Raw genomic sequence first — 18374 nt, forward strand, 5'->3', positions numbered from 1 at the left:
CAGAATTGGGCACCAGAGCCTCTGGAGTTGAGGGCACTTGTGAGCCAACTGAAGTGGGTGCTGGGAATCAAACTCAAGTCCTCTGTAGAAGCAGTACATAATTAACCTCAGTGCCATCTCTCCAGCTCCCTACTCTCCGCACCAACCTCGGACCCATCTCTCCAGCTCCCTACTCATCCCCCGCAGTGTAGGATTTATCTATCTGTTCAAGTGTGCAGGAAGTAAACCACTTCTCAGCTTAAGCAAATGGCTTTAATTCCATTCTGTAATTTGGAATGGTTGGAGTGAGTAGATTTAATAGCCTGAGCCCTAGCCACATATGGTGACACAGACCTGTAATCCTAGCACTCGGGAGGCAGGGAGGATTGCTATGAATGAGCGTGAGGCTACCCTGGATCCATGCAAGAAATTATCTGGAAGGAAAAAAAAAACAACTAAATAGCGTTGTAGAATATTATTTTCAGGTGTGTTGCTTTTGTTTATGCTGCATTTATTTAACTCTGTGAAGCTGTGATTCTTTGCCTGTGTAAAACACCTGATGGTCTGTCTAATAAGGAGCAAAAGAACAGCCAGGCGGTGTTGGCGCACGCCTTTAATCTCAGCACTCGGGAGGCAGAGGCAGGCAGATCTCTGTGAGTTTGAGGTCCAGGACAGGCTCCAAAACTACAGAGAAACCCTGTCTCAATTAAAAAAAAAAAAAAAAAAGAATCATGAGTATGAACTCAGGCGTGCTGCCTCATGCTTTTAATTCCAGCACTCCAGAAACTAAGGCAGGAATTATCACAAGTGAGAAGCCAGCCTGGGCTACAGAGTGAACTCTGGTTTCAAAACAAGGCAACAAAAATCATCTATTGACGTGAAGATTAATGACAGAAGAGTTGGTGAGCAAACTATTTCATGGTTTCAGAAGTCTCTCCCCACAAACCACCTACTATCGCAGAGGGAATGGAAACATCCTAATGAAGAGGCCTGAGGGAGAGCCGAGAGCCCTAGGCATCAAAGTCCACCTCACCAGGAACGCAGCAAAGCAATCTCCAGTGCTTCACGCCAGTCACGCAGGCCTGCCCTTCTGCCCTTCTGTGCCATCAGGCCATCGTGCGTAATCTAGATCACTTCCTTTGAAAATGTCACAGACACCAGAATGCACCAAGATCAGGACAGTGTGCCCTGGGCTTCCGGTGCTTTTCAAAATGCCAAGGCCACGAGCAAAGAACTGCTCCAGGCTGAAGACAACTAAAGAGGCGAGAGAAACAAGGCTAAGTGCTGTGTGCGTCCCAGGGTAGCTTGTAGACTGGGAGAAAAGTTGTTTCTGCTGCTCTGTTTTGTCTTTTTTTTTTTTTCAACAAAAACGTTTCTGTATGTATTTTAGTTTATTTTAAAGACAAGTTCTTGGTCCAGCTGTAGTAGCACAGTCCCTTAGTTCCAGCACTCAAGAGGCAGAGGCAGGCAGATCTCTGAATCAAGGCCAGCCTGGTCTGCAGATCTAGTTCCAAAACAGCTAGGACTAAACAAAGAAGCCCTGTTGGAGAGATGGCTCAGAGGTTAAGAGCATTGGCTACCCTTTCAGAGGTAGTGAGTTTGAGTCCCAGCAACCACACGGTGACTCACAACCATCTATAGTATGTTCTGGTGCTCTCTTCTGGCCTGCATGAAGGAAGAAGAATACTTTACTTTTTTTTTTTTAAAAGTAAGTCTTCAAAAAAACAGAAAAAGGCCCTGTTTCAAAACACCAAAAACAAACAAAAAGAAGACAAGGTCTCAGGTAGCCCAGGCTGGCCTCTAGCTCTTTCAGGTAGCAGAGGATGACCTTGAACTTCTAATCCTGCCACCTCCACCTCCAAAGCTCTGGGACTGTGGGTGTGGGCCACCGCACTATGTTTGTGCGGTACAGGGCTCAGACCCTAGCCTTCACGCGTGCTGGACAACCAGTCTACCAACTGAGCCATGCCCGTCTCAAAAACAAAAACAAAAACAAACAAAAAGTCAGTAACAAAACTGGCACAAGTAATGCCACAGATGTCAAGGTGCAGTGTAAGATACCTTGAACTCCATGATTACACAAGCGGGGCGACACTAATTTTTGTCAACTTGACACAGACGAGAGACACCTGGGAAGAGGAGACCACAACGGAAGATCACAGTGGTCCTTGGGCATGTCTGTGGGGGATACTGTCATGATTAGCTATTGATGTGCGAGGACCAGCCCACTCCACCCCCCGGACGAATGGTTCTGGATTATAGAAGAAAACAACCTGAGCCAACCCAAGTCGAGTGAGCCAGGAAGCCGGGATCCTCCATGGTCTCTGCTTCAATTCCTACCTTGGATCCCATGATGATGAACTTAACCCACAAGCCAGATAAACCCTTTCCAAACCCAAGCTGCATTCGGGTATGGTGTGTGTTAACTACTCTTCCATTGCTGTGATAAAACACCATGACCGAGGCAATTTACAGAACAGGTTTATTTTGGCCTATAGTTCCAGAAGATTGAGAGTTTATCAGTACCATGATGGCGAGGCATGGTGACTTACTTCCCCTAGCAAGGCCACACCTCCTAGACCTCCCAAACAGTACCACCAATCGGGAACCAGGGGTTTAAATACAGAAGTCTGTGGGGGACATTCCCATTTAAACTACAACACAGTGTTCGTGCAGGGAACAGGAAAAGTAACTAAGACAAACAAGGAACTTACATAGCAACTTAGACCATCCTAAGAATAAATTACATCTCCATGTACATGCCCTTCCGATGTTCAGTTTCTCTCTCTCTCTCTCTCTCTCTCTCACACACACACACACACACACACACACACACAAACACACACATTTTCTCTGTGTAACCCTGCCTGTCCTGGAACTCCCTCTGCACACCAGGTTGGCCTTGAACTCACAGAGATTCTCCTGCCTCTGCCTCCTGAGTACTGGGATAAAAGGCGCCACCACTGCTGGCTGTATTCGCGTACTTTTCCATTTTATTTGATTTACAGTAGTGGCGATCAAACCCAGAATCCTGTTCTTGCTAGGTGCGTGCTCTACCACTAAAATGCATCCCCATGCTTTTATTTTATTTTTATTTTATTCTGGGACTGGGTCTAACTAGGTTGCCTAGGCTGTCCTTAAGTTTGCAAAGCAATCCCCCTGCCTCAGCCTCTCAAGTAGCTAGGATTACAGGTATGCACCCTCAGGCCCAACTAATCATTTTTTTCCCTAAAAATAGAACATTTAAGGCCAGGCATGGTGGTGCCCATCTTTAATTCCAGTACTTGGGGGGCAGAAGCAAGTGGATCTCTGTGATTTCAAGGCCACCCTCGTCTATGTAGTAAGTTCTGGGACAACCAGGGCTACACAGTGAGATCCTGACTCAAAAACAAACAGACAAACAAACAAAAACAAACAAAGAAAGAAAGTAGAAAATTTATCCCTAAATTTTGGCTGAATTATTTAAGTAATGAATCTAACAAAGCATCATCCGTTTAATTCCCATATCCAATCTGATTGTTCTGACATGGAAAAAGAAATTATCCAAATGCGGAAATCACCCTGTTGAAATAAATTGAATGACTGGTCTGCTTTGATCTTTACGTTCCCCTACTTTGTAATTTAAATGAGTAATAATTTAAATATTTTAAATTTGAAATTCTTGCAATCAAAAGGGAAAATACTGAAGTTCTTTTTTAATCCTACAATGTTTCAAAGCAGCACAAATTATGGAAATATTAAGTAACTGCAAGCGGCGTGTAGGTTAATTGTACTTGTGCGACTGTCAGCAATATTCAGTTTCTCTCGGAAGAATAAAGCCTGTCATCCCATCAGCGTTTGAATCTGCTGCTTTCTAAAGAACATCTGGATTCCCTGAAGCGGGTCCATCCTGACTAAGTGCCTCCCACATACAGAGATACAAGGGCCAAGTGAATGGATTTCTCTTGGGGTTCTGTTATATTGCACAGCTTGGGGTTCTGTTATAACGCACAGCTGGCTTCAACTGTGGCACACCCATTTGTGGGTAGACCCCTTAGTGTCTACAATATAAAGGTATCCTAAGTGGTATGGGGTTTGAACTATGACATGAGTCATTTTGCAAACCAGCTTTTTTTTTTTCCCAAATAGCCTCTAGGTTTTCCCCTAAAATTGTCTGTGTCTTACCAAATCTGTGGCTGTGCCTATCTATCTTGGCACAGATTATACAGGCTCTCCCCTTTGACACCTTTGATTTTGCATAATCAGGAAGTTTTCCCATTCTGTGTGGTGTACTGATGTGTTTGCCATAGCTGGCAAACAGTTCATTGGAAGCAGGGATTCCTTTTGGGGTGTTTTTGTTTTTTTGTTTCTGAGGTGCTGAGTCAGAACCCCAGGGGAACTTCAAGCATAACAGGCAACTCCTAAGCCAGTTGCATTACATCCAAGCCTTGGGGACTTAGTTTTGATAACTGAGAATTTTCCATGTCCAATGAAGTAATTCAGGATTTAATACCATTGTAGAAACTCAGCGAGGCTTATTCCCCAGGCGTGATCCCTCAGCCGGTCTCCAATCCCCAAGATGGTCACATCTCAGGCACATCTGATAATAAGAATTTCCTCGAACTTTTTTTTTTAAAGATTTATTTTGTATTTGTATGTATGAGTATTTGTGAGAGACAGTGTATGCCCATGTACCCACAGAATTCAGAAGAAGCCACCAGCCTCCAAGGTCACCAGCCTACAAGGAGACTTTGGGAGTCTAGAAATCAGTAGCCAGTGGATGAAATCTGTCTCATTGGATCTCACCCACTAACCTTATAATATTTCCCTAGTTTTGAAATGCACATTTAAAATGTGTGAACTCAGCATTGGCAGAGTCCCTATCCTGGGCCTTTGGTCTGTGGGGTAAGAACAGTTATCACTAGAAATTCCAAAATGTTAGACCAAAGCACTGCCACATTCCTGCAGAGACCGCAGACATTAATGTAGCACAAATCCTAGTTGGTCTTAATAATAAAAACCCAGAGTCAGATGTAGGGATTATTGTTGAAGATCTGAGAAGCAGAGGGGCCAGCTGTTAGAGTTCTTTTACCTCTACCAAAGCTCAGACCGAAGGGGCAATCTTGTCCTCAGACTGCGTCTCCAGACTCTGTCTGTCTCCACCAAACCTCAGACTGCACCGAGCTCCTGTCTCCTCCTGCCTTATATTCCTCTCTCTGCCCAGCCATATCACTCCTGTCTTCACCTCCCTAGTGCTGGGATTAAAGGCATAGGATCCCAAGTGCTGGGCTCACCTTTGTGTGAGCTCTCTTTCTCTTTTGGACAGATTCAATCTTGTGTAGTCCAGGGTGGCCTTGAACTAACAGAGACCTTCTGCCTCTGTCTCCTGAGTCCTGGTACTATAGGTGTGTGTCTCCACTCTCTGGCCTCTAGTGGCTTAGCTCTGCACTCTGATCTTCAAGCAAGCTGTATTTTTCAGAAGCATAAACAAAATATCACTACAGATTAATTCCATGATCAAGGACATTATTATTTCTTTATTTGTTTATTCATTTATTGTTGAGACAAAGTTTCTCTGTGTAACTCTGGCTGTCCTGGAACTCACTCTGTAGACCCACATCAAGAACTTAAAAGATGCAGGGGTAACCAGGTATGATGGTGCACACCTTCAATCCAAGCATTCTAGAGGCAGAGGCAGGTGGATCTCTGCTGAGGCCAGCCTGGTCTACAGAGCGAGTTCCAGGACATCTCTGGCTACATAGTAGGACCCTGTTTCGAAACAAAAAGCAAGCAAACAACAAAATACCAAAGATACAGGGATAATGGCTCCTGCCATGTCCCCATTCAGCTGCCCTGTGTGACCTGTGGGTTCTAGTAAAGTTAATAAGGTGGCTTATTCTTTGGGTCCTGGTTTGCAGATATTGAGGTGGTGGATGTTTCTTCCCTTCTTCCTATGAGTAAAGACATTTAGAAACACCGTACTTTTACCTAGTGGAGCTTGCCATGTTTTATCACCGTCTCTCCCCAGAGCTAATTAACTCTCCAGTTCCACGTCACAGTCCTCAGCGACCTTGATTATCTCACTGTGATGTGATGTGTGTGCGCGCGGAGAGGTCACAGGACAACTTTTGGAGAGCTGGTTTTCTCCTTCCGTCTTTCTGTGCATTGTGGGATTTGAACTCAAGTCGTCAGGCTTGCACAGTAAGCGTCTTTACCCGCTGAGCTATCTTACCAGCCCTGTGACTTCTTTACTGGTTTGTAAAGTGGCAGCTATATTTCCCAGAATTCCTTTCCCTACATGGTTTCGAGTTGGGGTTGACTATGAGGAAAACTTGTACACTACTGGGAAAGCAGAAATGAAACAGCAGCGGTTACCATCTGAAGGTCACCTTGTTAGCAGTTCAGATAAGCGCAGGGCTCTGTCAGCTAGCCCTGGACGTCCTGCACCAAATCCCAGGCCAGGTGCCTCTATAGCGCTGCGGTGAAGGGCGCTGGCTTTATCCAACTATCATAATATTATCTGGTGTTGGGAGAAGGGAGTAGAGGCAGGCGTAGAAAAAAAAAATCTTTATGAACTTTTTAAAAATAAAAGCCACCTGATAAACCTTCAAGACGTCCTCTGTCTGTATGAGGTCACATTGTGTAGATGAGCCTGGAAAGGGGGGTCCAAGGCAAGCAGTGTCTGGGTATTTTCACCTTCTCTGTCACCACCCCCTTTCTAGACCCTCTCACCCCTGCCTTCTTCCTGAAACTTCTGCCAATCGGGAAGACGTAATGTAATGGGGTAGGACGCGTCAGGCGAAGTTGCTAGGAGACTGCAGTGACACTGTGACTTGTCTCCGGCCAATAAAACTTGTCTGTTAATTAACTAAATCTTCCTGGAACACTAGCTCTCACCATCCACTTCCTGAATGTCTAAGTCCCACCTGTGTGTCGGAACGTAGGCCTGGTTGCTGTCACATCTGTGGCGGGATTAACATCAGACAGCTGTTTAATGGTAGAACTTGCTTGGCAAGCTATCCACTACTCCTGGGAAAATAAGTTCTTCCAATATTCCTTTGAGACCTCCTTGTTAATAAGTGAATGAAAATCTCATCTGTGTCTTTTTTTTTTTTTTAACTTTTGAGACAAGGTTTCTCTGTAGTTTTTGGAGCCTGTCCTGGAACTAGCTCTTATAGACCAGGCTGACCTCGAACTCACAGAGATCCACCTCCCTCTGCCTCCCGAGTGCTGGGACTAAAGATATGTGCCACCCACCGCCCTGCTCTCATTTGTGTCTTCTTAAAGTGTACCTTCCTCGTTCTTGTAATTTTTGTATACAGCATTGGGCCTTACTTATAAGGGCCAACTTTACCTTAATATATACCTAGCTGTAATATTTAGGGGGCAGCATGTTAAATGGAAGAATTTAGGAGGCTGTTGAGACAAAATGAAAGCTCAGCAAATGAAAGTATTTGCCACCAAGACTTGCAAGCGAAGATCCACATAATAGAGGAAGACGATCATCTAGAACACTAACCTGTATGTGTACACACGAGCACACATGCACAAACACACTACACACACACACACACACACACACACACACACAAATAATACATAAAATTTCAAGAAACTGGAGTTTTAATATATTGCCTGGATAATATTTTTAAAACACATTTTACGTCAGGCGGTGGTGGAGCACATCTTTAATCCCAGTACTTGGGAGGCAGAGGCAGGCGGATCTCTGTGAGTTCAGGACCAGCTTGGTCTACAAGATCTAGTTCCAGGACAGGCTCCAAAACTACAGAGAAACCCTGTCTCAAAAAACAAAAACAAACAAACAAATAAACACACAAACCACACTTTACATTTTTATTCTGTGTATGTGGGGGGGCGGTAGGTGCACGTGAGTCATGGCACATATGTAGAAATCAGAGGGATATTTTTGTGTGTCTGTGGGTCAGAGAAACCTAGTGCTGGGAGTCAGGCTTGAGGGCAGGCACCTTTCTCTGAGCTATCTGGATGTCGACCTTCTTTTCTTTCTTGGTTGGAACTCATGTCCTCTCGTACCCTGGGATGGTTTGACGGAGAAATGGTCTCTGGTATTTGTTGCCTTGGTAACACTGAGGGAGGCTGACCAGTCTTGCTGGAGGCATCATGAACCCTGGGGGAGGCTTTGAGACAAAAAGGCCCCGCCTACTTCCAGTTTCCTCTCTCTGCTTCGTGTTTTTTACTGAAGCTGTGAGCTCTTGGTTTCCTGTTCTTACCGTCATGCCTTCTGAGTGCCGCCGAGCCTCCCCACCAGGCCTTCTGAGTGCCGCCGAGCCTCCCCACCAGGCCTTCTGTGTGCCACCGAGCCTCCCCACCAGGCCTTCTGTGTGCTGCCGTGCCTTTCCGCCAGGCCCACTGTATGCTGTTCCGCCTCCCCACCATGATGGATGGACTCTTAGACTCTGTATCCCTCTGGAAGTGTAAGCCCAAATAAACCCTTGTATAAGTTGCCTTGGTCATGGTGTTGTACCATAGCATCATTAGAAAAGTAACTAATGTGTAGTTAGCTAACTTTTGGGATCACCAGTCCGCAAATGGCATGGAAACTAATTTCTAATTATGAAAGCTTGGCCTTTAGCTCAGGCTTGTTCCCAACTAGCTCTTATCACTTCAATTAACCTGTTTCTATTAATCTACTTTCTACCATGTGGCTTTTTGCCGCTCCTCCGTTCTGTAAGTCCAATTTATTCTGCGGCTTGCTGGTGTCTCTCCTGCACCTATATTCTTCTCCAGGTCCTCTCTCTCCCAAGAAGTCCTGCCTATTCTCTCCTGCCTAGCTGTTGGCCATTCAGCTCTTTATTAGACTGATCAGAAGGCACCTTTCACACAGTGTGATCAAGTATCCCATGACACTAATGTAAGCCTCCCAAGTTTTTATGGAAAATGTTTTCTAATTTCTACTTCTCCTTCTTCTTCTTCTCCTTCTCCTTCTCCTTCTCCTTCTTCTTCTTCTTCTTCTTCTTCTTCTTCTTCTCCTTCCTCCTCCTCCTCCTCCTCTTCTTCCTCCTTCCTCCCCCCTTCTTTTTTTTGAAACAGGGTTTCCCTGTGTAGCCTTGGCTGTCCTGAACTTGCTTTGTAGACCAGGTTGGTCTCAACCTCACAGTGATTTGCCTGCCTCTGCCCAAGTGCTGGGATTAAAGGCGTGCACCACCAACAGTTGGCAAATTTTTACTTTTTCAAATATTTATTTATATTGTCTGTGTGTGTGTGTGTGTGTGTGTGTGTGTGTGTACATGACTGCAGGTGCCTATGGAGGCCAGAAGATGGTGTCAGATCCTGAAGCTGGAATCACAGACTGTTGTATATTGCCCAAGGTGGGTGCTAGGAACTAAACGTCAGTGCTTTGAAAGAGCAGTAAGCACTCTTAGCCAGAGCCCTGGTTTGCGAACTTGTAGACATCTTGTCAATGTTTTATAAACTCCGGAAGTAGTTCTTCTATCCACGACCAACTACATAATTTGAAGGACCTAGTACAAAATAAAGGGAAAATGTGGGGCCCCTTGTTTGTAAATATTAAGAATTTTAAAATGACACAGCAGAGCACGCAGCACAGAGGTAGACCTGGTGTCATCAGCGGTCAGCCCACGAGCCACTGTGTCGGCGATGGCTTGGGTTAAATGAAAAGGGTTAGGAAAGATAAGGTAAATTTCCCAGGGAAATGCTAAAAGCAAGATATCGAACGGGTTTAATCTTTGCAGAACTCTCCTCCATGGAATTAGACCACTCCTTGTTGATGTTAGGGTAATGATGATCTTCTAAATGTCTTAAGCACACCCTGTCCATCCCTCCAGCGCATCCCTGTGCCTCTAGAAAAGAAGCCTCTATTGACTGTTTCCATGCGACCTGGACGTTACTGTGAGGCAGAAGCTCTTTCGGGTATTGCGTGAGTTTTCCTGCCCATTCCGTCCCCCAGAACCTGGTGGAAGTTAGACAGGCCTATCTCTAAAGTCAGAGAGTGGAATTTTTTTTACAAGAAGTATGACGGATGGCAGGAATTGAGACATGATAAGATCTTGTAGCTACGGCCTAGCTTCGATCCTTATAATTTATCACTTAAGCATTCCTGCTTTTACAAGTTCACACCGGCAATCACTTAAAGACTTGTAAAAATTCCTGGCGCCAAGGAGACACACCTGAAGGTGAAGGGACAAAGTGGGTAGGTCACCTGCCAGGACAAGGCCAAGAGTACACGATTTAAAAAAAAAAAAAAATTGCGCCTGCGCAATGCGGATCCTCCTGCGCACTCGTGGAGACGGAAGGGCTGGGGGCGGCCGGGGGCGGGGATAAGGTTGCTAGGAGGACGCGATGACGCTCGGGCTCCGCGCTGCTCTCCGCTAATGAGAGGCGCGCGGCGCGATGACGCAGCGCGTGCGTCACGGTGACGGCGCGCGAAGGGCACAGATCTTCGGGCGGGGAGGACATTCGGCCTCTGTGAGCCGCAGCCTTGCCGAGCGAGCGGTTGAGTGTTCGCCATCTTAGGCAAGTGCGTGCGCCCGGGCCTGGCCGCGGAGGGTGCGGGGCGCAGAGCCCTGGGTCCCTGGTGGCCGCCGTCTTGGCGGTGAGCCCGGCCGGGCTCGGCGTCCCCAGGGGAAGAAGCTGTGACCTCCTCAAGGGCGCGGAGCCGGCCATGGCTCGCGGGGGCTCCGGTGACATTGCCCAGGGCCGGGGTCTCTCATCTCCTCCCTCTCTCCCTCCCCCGCTGCAGGAGGATGTTCTCGTCCGTGGCGCACCTGGCCCGGGCGAACCCCTTCAACGCGCCGCACCTGCAGCTGGTGCACGATGGCCTCTCGGGTCCCCGCAGCCCCCCGGGCCCGACCCGGCGTTCCCGCCACCTGGCCGCCGCCGCCGTGGAAGGTGAGATCACACCCTGCCCTGGGCGAGCGCCGGTCCCGTGGTGACCCCCCGCTCTGCCTCCCTAGGCCCGGGCTGGAAGTCGGGGGAGGAAGCGCCGGCCCTGGCCTCCGGTCTCTGTCACTCGCCCTGCCCTGGGATGTCATCCCTGACGCCCTAGGCCGCCGTCGGATCCTTGGCCCTCCCTCAAGGGCGTGGAAGGGCCCAGGCCCAGCACCACTCAGTGACCTCTATGTCCCCGAGGGAGTAGAGGCAGAGGCGGTGACCAACTTCTTTATCTCCCCCGTGAGCCCGCTTGGTCAGCCAAGTCAACTGGGTAAAGTCTCCTTTCTGACCACTGGCCCGCCACAGTTGCAACTCCGTAACCTCTTCTTTGATTTGCCTCGATTTTCTTTTTCTCTTTATGGAAAAGGACCCCAAGTTTTTTGGTTAGCCGATAGGAAGTCATCTTTTCATGAGGTTGTGTGTGAGGTGATGGGTGGGGGTCTCTTGCTTTTGGTGCCACTGGGGAAGGAGGTGACTTGCAGATTATTAGAGGTGGCCTCCCTCTGATGTTATATTCTGGGATTCGAGGTGGTTCATTTAACGTAATTGTGGTTTTTAAATCCCAGTGGAGCATGGGTGCAGGGAGGGGAAACCTGAAAACTGACATGTCAGGAGAAGTTACCGACACCGAATGTAAAACAGAAAGCCCCTCCCCCCAGTCATTCATGTGCGTCTGCTGTCTTCGGTGTGAACCGAAAAGCCCTTCTGCTTTTCTGTCTTATTTCCAATCATTTTCCTCTGATTTTAAAAAGCCAAAGCAAATATTTGTGTGTTTAACGTTTTTGACTGCAGGAATTCAGCATATGTTGGTTAATAGCTGGAGTAAACGTTAAAGTTAGCGGGTTTTGCACGTGTCAGATGCTCTTTGAGTTTGATTTGTTCCTGGTCCTCTTAGCAACTGCGTGTAGTTGAAGTTACCAGCGCAGGAAGTTTTAGAAAGTAGTCAAAATAAGAGGCAGTTGATGTCTTCCAGAGACACTGACTAATCATTTTAAGTGACCTGCTTTGATAGCGACTTTCTTGTAGTTTACTTATATAAGAATTCATCTTTCCAGCTAATTGTAGCTGGTGCTAAAGCTGCGTAGTAGTTATGGTCCTTTTTCAAAAGAAAATAGAATTTTTTTTGATTTCCCTGGATTTCTCAATCTCTGCAGAAATAATTGATTCTTTTTCTTCAATCAAACAGAGCAGTATAGCTGTGAATATGGATCTGGCAGATTCTTTATCCTCTGTGGAGTCGGAGGAATAATTAGCTGTGGCACCACACATACAGCATTGGTTCCTTTAGATCTGGTTAAATGCAGAATGCAGGTTTGTGTTGCATGCTGGACTAAAGCATTGTTGAAACATGGTTGCTAAGTTGTAAGATATAGGCTGCTACTAACAAGACGAATGGAACCCTAACCAGAACCCTAACCGCCCAGGAGGTAAGTTGGTGAGCACTAATACGAGTGTAAATTAAATGCACGGTGTGTCTTGTCTTATTACAGAGTACAGTTGTGAATTTGGCTCCATGAAGTATTATGCACTGTGTGGCTTTGGTGGGGTCTTAAGTTGTGGGCTGACACACACTGCTGTTGTTCCCCTGGATTTAGTAAAATGCCGCATGCAGGTTTGTATTGACATGAGTGGTTTTATTTCTATTTATTTATATATTTGTTTGTATTGCTTATTATAATTATTGCATAAATACTATTTGTATGTTAGCATGTGGGTGGGTGTGTTTGGAGGTAAATAGACAACCTTTGGGAGCTGGTTTCCACTTACACCAGTTAGAACTGGATTGTTCCAGGTTGTCAAGCTTGTAGGCAAGCGCCTGCCAACTTAACTGGCCTGGGTGTTTTGTATGTGTGATTTATCTTAATAATTAAAAATTGTTTTAAACGGGCGGTGGTGGCGCACGCCTTTAATCCCAGCACTAGAAGGCAGAGGCAGGCAGATCTCTGTGAGTTCGAGGCCAGCCTGGTCTACAGAGCCAGTTCCAGGACAAGCTCCAAAACTACAGAGAAACCCTGTCTCACCACCCCTCTCCCCCCAAAATTGTTTTAAACTAAAACAGAATTATGTCATTTCCCTCTTCCTTTGGTCCCAACAACCTCTTCCAAGCATCCACTTCCCTCTCAAATTGATGGCCCTATTTTTACTGTTGTTACCTATTGTGCTGAAGATGGAACCAAGGCCTTAAGCTTGTGTGCTAAGAGCACCCTCAACCACTGAGCTAATACTAAATTAAAGGGAAGTCTGGAGACTTCCCTTTAGTATTGAAAAGGGTTTATTTTTACTCTATTTGTTCGGGTGCTTTGCCTACATGTATGCTTATGCACCACATGTCTGCCTGGTGCCCAAGGAGGCCAGAAGAGAGCATTGGATTCCCCGGAGCCTGGGTTACAGATGGTTGTGAGCTGCCGAATGGGTATGAGAATCCAACCCAGATCCTCAGGCAGCTCTCCAGCCCCAGTTCCCAGCTGTTTAAAGAGCTTCACAAACGAGAAGTGAAGGCATCACAACTGCCGGCTTCAGGAAGCAAATTTCTAGTTCCTTCTAATTTTCTTTTTTTAAGCTTTTTAAACTTTTATTTAATGATGTGAATGCCCAAGGAGGCAGAAGAGATGTCACATCTGGAGTTAGCAGTGGTTGTGAGCTGCTGGGAACTGAACTCTGCTGGGAGAGCAATAGCAGCAGGGACTCTGAGCCGTCTCTAGTTTTCTTTGCATGTGCAGCTCACACGTGTGGGTACTTTATTAATTGTTCTCATCATAGCTGCTGGTGTTCAGTTCTGGCCAGAGGTCTTTTTCAAAGCCTGCTTGGTTTTTTGTTGTTGTTGTTTTTGTTTTTTGAGACAGGGTTTCTCTGTAGCTTTGGAGCCTATCCTGAAGGCCTGCTTGTTTTAAAACCCCAAGTCATTGTATAAGCATTTTATATTATATATCAGAATATGTAATCAATCTTCATGTGTTAGGTGAAGTAGCTTCCTGTCCCTCGATATTGATAGCCGAGGCAAAGAACATGTTGACTTAGTGAAGAAGCTCTTATTGTCTTCATTGGAAAAATTTGCCTCTTCTATACTTACTTTTATTGTTTGAGATATAACTATTAAAAGTAATCAAACATTAAAAATTTATTTGTCCCAAACAGGATTAGAAGTCTCCTTACCCAAAAGAGAAAGGAAGGTGAAATATTAGGAGGGAGAAAGGAAGGTGATGTATACTAACCCTTCTAGTACTGGCAGAAATAGTGAGATAAGCTCCCTTTACCCATTGGGTATTACCTGGATAGATAGGAAGTATAGCTTCTCTGAAACATGCATGTCTTTGGGAGTGAATCTAATTTCTGAAGTGAAAGAGATTCTTAGATGCTGTACCTCTAAAAATTGCATTGTAGTTTGGTCATCTAATGTTCACAAAGGTTCGTAGTGTAGTGTAATCTATTTACAGTTAGGCACTAGCTTTAAATTGTTTAAAAGGTTAGTGTTAGGTGTGGTGGGTGGTACATGCCCAATCCCAGCAGAGTTTGACGCCAGTCTGGGCTGTATAGTGAGAGACCCTTTCTCAAAAAAGAAAAAGGTAGTAAGAAGTAAGAACAGTTTTATTTCTTGTTGTTGGGATTTTATAGCTTTGACTGCGGATTAAGTATAATTTAAAGGAAGCTAAACCTTGATCTCGAAGTTGTTTCTACTTATAAAAACAATCTTAAGTGAGCCTGGGAAGTGGCGGCTCATGCTTATAAACCAGCACTTGGGAGGCAGAGGTACGAGGATCGCTTTGACTGTAAGCCAGCCTGGGATAGAGACCCTGTTATAACCACCCAGATCTTACCAGTTTAGCTGGAGACATGGCTCGGTCGGTAAAGTTAGGTTAGTGTGAAGAGCTCAGTGATATCCTGAGCACCTGTATAAAAGTTGGGCGAGTCTGTAATCCCCGTGCTGGAAGGACACAGGAGGATTCCGGGAGTTTGCTGACCAGCTAGCCTGAGACAGGCACAGTGGTGGAGAAGTTCTCAGCATCAACTCTGGCCTCCACGTGCATGCACACAGAAACATACACTCATACATACACCACACAGATTTTTAGAAAGCAGAGGAGTTTAGCTTCTATTAAGCTGAGAACTGGCATTTACCTTTTTTGGTAGTTATTAAATTTTAAAATCAAAAGGAAAATATAGTAGAAAAATGTGTGGAGTGTTAGATATTTTTACTTTTTATAAAACTCATTGTAAAGAACTTGCAAATAAAAACTACTACTCAGCTAGATTAACATAACTCTTTGCATTTTATTAACGTTTCTCTTTTAAAGGTGGACCCTCAGAAGTACAAGGGCATATTTAATGGCTTCTCTGTCACCCTGAAAGAAGATGGTGTTCGTGGTTTGGCTAAAGGATGGGCCCCGACTTTTATCGGCTATTCCATGCAAGGGCTCTGCAAGTTCGGCTTTTATGAAGTCTTCAAAGCCTTGTACAGCAACATGCTTGGTGAGGTGTGTGGTTTCCTCTGACTCTAAAAGTCCTCAGTGTTAGGGTCAGAAAGGATCTTGTGCTTTTTGTTTGATTTAGCTTATATCGTAGCTGAAGAAATGGCCCAGAAATAGTGAGCAGCCTGTCTCAAATCATAGAGATAGGATGAAAAAGTATATTTCATAAAATTTCTATGCTCCTCTTAGTATACTATGTTGAATTTCTAAATAAGTGTGGTTGGTGTGTGTGTGTGTGTGTTAGTGTTAGTGTAAGAAAAGAGTCTAGGGTTCCTTTTATGTAGTATGAGATTAGCTGTATGTGTCCCATAGCTATTCAGAACATGTACATCATATATATGTTTGTAGTTAAGCCTTTGGTCATGAGACTGAGAGACAATAGAAATTCATTCTGATACTGTTGTTTATGGACTCTGTAATAAGAATAGTTCAGGCCGGTCAGGCGGGGGTCATGTGTACCTGTCATCCTGTCACTCAGGAGGCAGGAACAGAAGCCAGCCTGTCCCGTATAACAAAGAAGGCTAAAGTGGGATAGACTGACATTTGTCTTAAAGACAAGGGGGAGGAGTATCTCCAGGGTCTGGAGTGCTGTCGTAGAAGCGGGCACTGGAGTAGCCGGCTCACATCTGCTGTGTCTTCTGGTTCCAGGAGAACACCTATCTGTGGCGCACATCACTATATTTAGCTGCTTCTGCCAGTGCTGAATTCTTTGCTGACATTGCGCTGGCTCCTATGGAAGCTGCTAAAGTTCGGATCCAAACCCAGCCTGGCTATGCCAACACATTGAGGGAAGCTGTTCCCAAAATGTATAAAGAAGAAGGCTTGAATGCGTAAGTCACCGTTTGTCAGTCTGTAAATGAGATGATACCTGTTTAAGATCTATTGGCTGGGGTGGGTTGGGCTTGTTAGAACATTGCTAGTCTCTTGACAGTTAATTTGCATGTTCCTTTCACCAACATGCTTCCTTAGATCCACCTTTGTGGATGGATCTTGAATTGAGTTCTGCTTGTAAACTTCTGGTTTCTTGTAGTTCCAGTTCAAGAAACATCCAGCAACTTTGTTGGTTGTACAGTCAAAGGTGCTTGAGTCATTGGCATGTGAGAGCAATACACCTGCATGGTAGTCGTGGGTTCTGACGGAAATGACTGCATTGTGCTGTCATATGTTACCGTCAGGACTCGACTGGTGTGCGGACACTTGTGGCTGATGGAAATCTCTGCTAGGTTAAATTAGGTGCCTGTGTAAATTAGTGTTTTGATCTCCTAGGTTCTACAAAGGTGTGGCTCCTCTGTGGATGAGACAGATCCCATACACCATGATGAAGTTTGCCTGCTTTGAACGTACTGTTGAAGCATTGTACAAATTTGTGGTTCCTAAGCCCCGAAGTGAATGTACAAAGGCAGAGCAGCTGGTTGTGACATTTGTGGCAGGTTACATAGGTATGACTTACATACTTACTTACTTAGACAGGGTCTCACCATATAGCGCCGGCTGTCCTGGAACTCACTATGTAGACCAGGATGACTTTGAACTCAACAGAGATCCCCCTCACTGTCTCCCAAGTCCTGGCATTAAAGGCGTGCACCACTACACCCCAGCTGGTATGAATTATGTAGAACATAGTTGTCCATGAAGTTAAGGACAAAAGGTCTTGTTTTATAGCTCCTATTATTACACCACTATTATGCTTGAAAATGCATCTGTCTGTCTTACAGCCATCTCTCCATTTCCAGGGGATATGATGCCCTTTTTGTGATCTTTGAGGGCTTACCATTTGTGGGCATGCCAGGCATAAATGTGGTATACATATATACATGCAGGGAAAATACTCACACATGTAAAAATGAATAAATCTAAAATTAAAAAAGATTTAAATAATAAAACTAGAGAAGCCAATGTAGTGACACATAGCTATGATCCTAGCACTTGGGAGGCTGAGGCAGGACTCACTGTGAATTTATCTTGATTTTTTTTTTCCCTCCCCTCTCTCTCTTCCGCCCCTCAGCTGGAGTCTTCTGTGCAATTGTTTCTCACCCTGCTGATTCTGTGGTCTCTGTACTGAATAAAGAGAAGGGGAGCACGGCTTCCCAGGTCCTGCAGAGACTGGGCTTCAGAGGTAAGATGGCTTCCCCCTAAGGAGGAGCACTGCTTGGGGAGGGAGCGCTCTTCCACCCGTTGACATTTTTTTTCCTCCCTGAACCAGGTGTGTGGAAGGGCCTCTTCGCCCGAATCATCATGATTGGCACGTTGACTGCCCTGCAGTGGTTCATCTATGACTCCGTGAAGGTCTACTTCAGGCTCCCTCGCCCTCCTCCACCTGAGATGCCAGAGTCTCTGAAGAAGAAGCTTGGGTTAACTGAGTAGATGGTACATCAGAGAAACATGGACTGAATCTGCTTGTTGATCAGTGTTGAAGAAAGTGCAAAGGAACTTTTATATATTTGACAATGTAGGAAATTGTCTGTTCCTGATATAATTACTGTAGTACCCTTGCTTAAAGCAAGAGTTTCAAACTTACTGCTAAATAAACCCATCCACTCAAGATGTCTGTGAGTTTGTTATTTTAAAGGCTAGTATTGCTGCTGGGCGTTGGTGGTGCAAGCCTTTAATCCCAGCACTCTGGCAGAGGCCAGAGGCCGCTGAGTTCAAGGCCAGCCTGGTCTACAGAGCGAGTTCCAGGACAGGCTCAAAGCTACTCAGAGAAACCCTGTCTCGAAGAAACAAAACTAACAAAAAATTTAGCACTGAAAAAAATGTAGTCATAAAGTAGTTTGAATAATTAGGACATCCCTCGCGGAAAACAATGTAAACTAACTAACCATTGGTATTTATTATTCCTCACTCAAGGAGGTCCTGTATTGAAGTTTTCAAAGCATGGTTTACTAAATATGCATAAGCACTCTGGTGGTTTTATTTTGACAAGCTAATTTTGGCATAGCAAATTTTTGTCATATCCAGTTTTCAATGGTAGTGAATTTATTGATTCTTATTTGTAAAAGATCACCCAGATTAGGTTAATTC

The 18374-nt window shown here is 45.3% G+C and overlaps 1 protein-coding gene and 1 non-coding gene across 3 annotated transcripts; both read left to right on the top strand.

Moving 5' to 3' along the window:
- The first annotated feature begins 10329 nt into the window (after positions 1 to 10329).
- Positions 10330 to 17895, top strand: Slc25a3 (solute carrier family 25 member 3). Of its 2 annotated transcripts, none has more exons than XM_048418116.3 (8): positions 10330 to 10470; positions 10697 to 10845; positions 12074 to 12198; positions 15180 to 15359; positions 16002 to 16183; positions 16620 to 16792; positions 17359 to 17469; positions 17557 to 17895. In XM_048418116.3, exons 2-8 carry the CDS (start codon positions 10701 to 10703, stop codon positions 17715 to 17717), a joined length of 1077 nt encoding a protein of 358 aa, XP_048274073.1. In that variant the 5' UTR covers positions 10330 to 10470; positions 10697 to 10700; the 3' UTR covers positions 17718 to 17895. The 2 variants fall into 2 exon arrangements, with proteins under 2 accessions (XP_048274073.1, XP_048274075.1); XM_048418118.3 differs by lacking the exon at positions 12074 to 12198 and adding an exon at positions 12378 to 12499 and having other exon boundaries at positions 10331 to 10470.
- On the top strand, positions 16308 to 16551 carry LOC125390144 (small nucleolar RNA SNORA53). The gene has a single exon (XR_007228674.1). It is a non-coding gene; the product is annotated as a small nucleolar RNA SNORA53 (small nucleolar RNA).
- Positions 17896 to 18374: the final 479 nt, after the last annotated feature.

Source organism: Myodes glareolus, chromosome 26 (assembly GCF_982192425.1).
Source record: "Myodes glareolus chromosome 26, mMyoGla1.1, whole genome shotgun sequence".
Classification (NCBI taxonomy): Eukaryota; Metazoa; Chordata; class Mammalia; order Rodentia; family Cricetidae; genus Myodes; species Myodes glareolus.

Coding starts and splice junctions, on each gene's coding strand:
- Slc25a3 (XM_048418116.3), top strand. CDS start 10,701: ATGTTCTCGTCCGTGGCGCACCTGGCCCGGGCGAACCCCTTCAACGCG. Junction 12,199..15,179: donor TGGTTAAATGCAGAATGCAG/GTTTGTGTTGCA, acceptor TCTCTTTTAAAG/GTGGACCCTCAGAAGTACAA. Junction 16,184..16,619: donor AAAGAAGAAGGCTTGAATGC/GTAAGTCACCGT, acceptor TTGATCTCCTAG/GTTCTACAAAGGTGTGGCTC.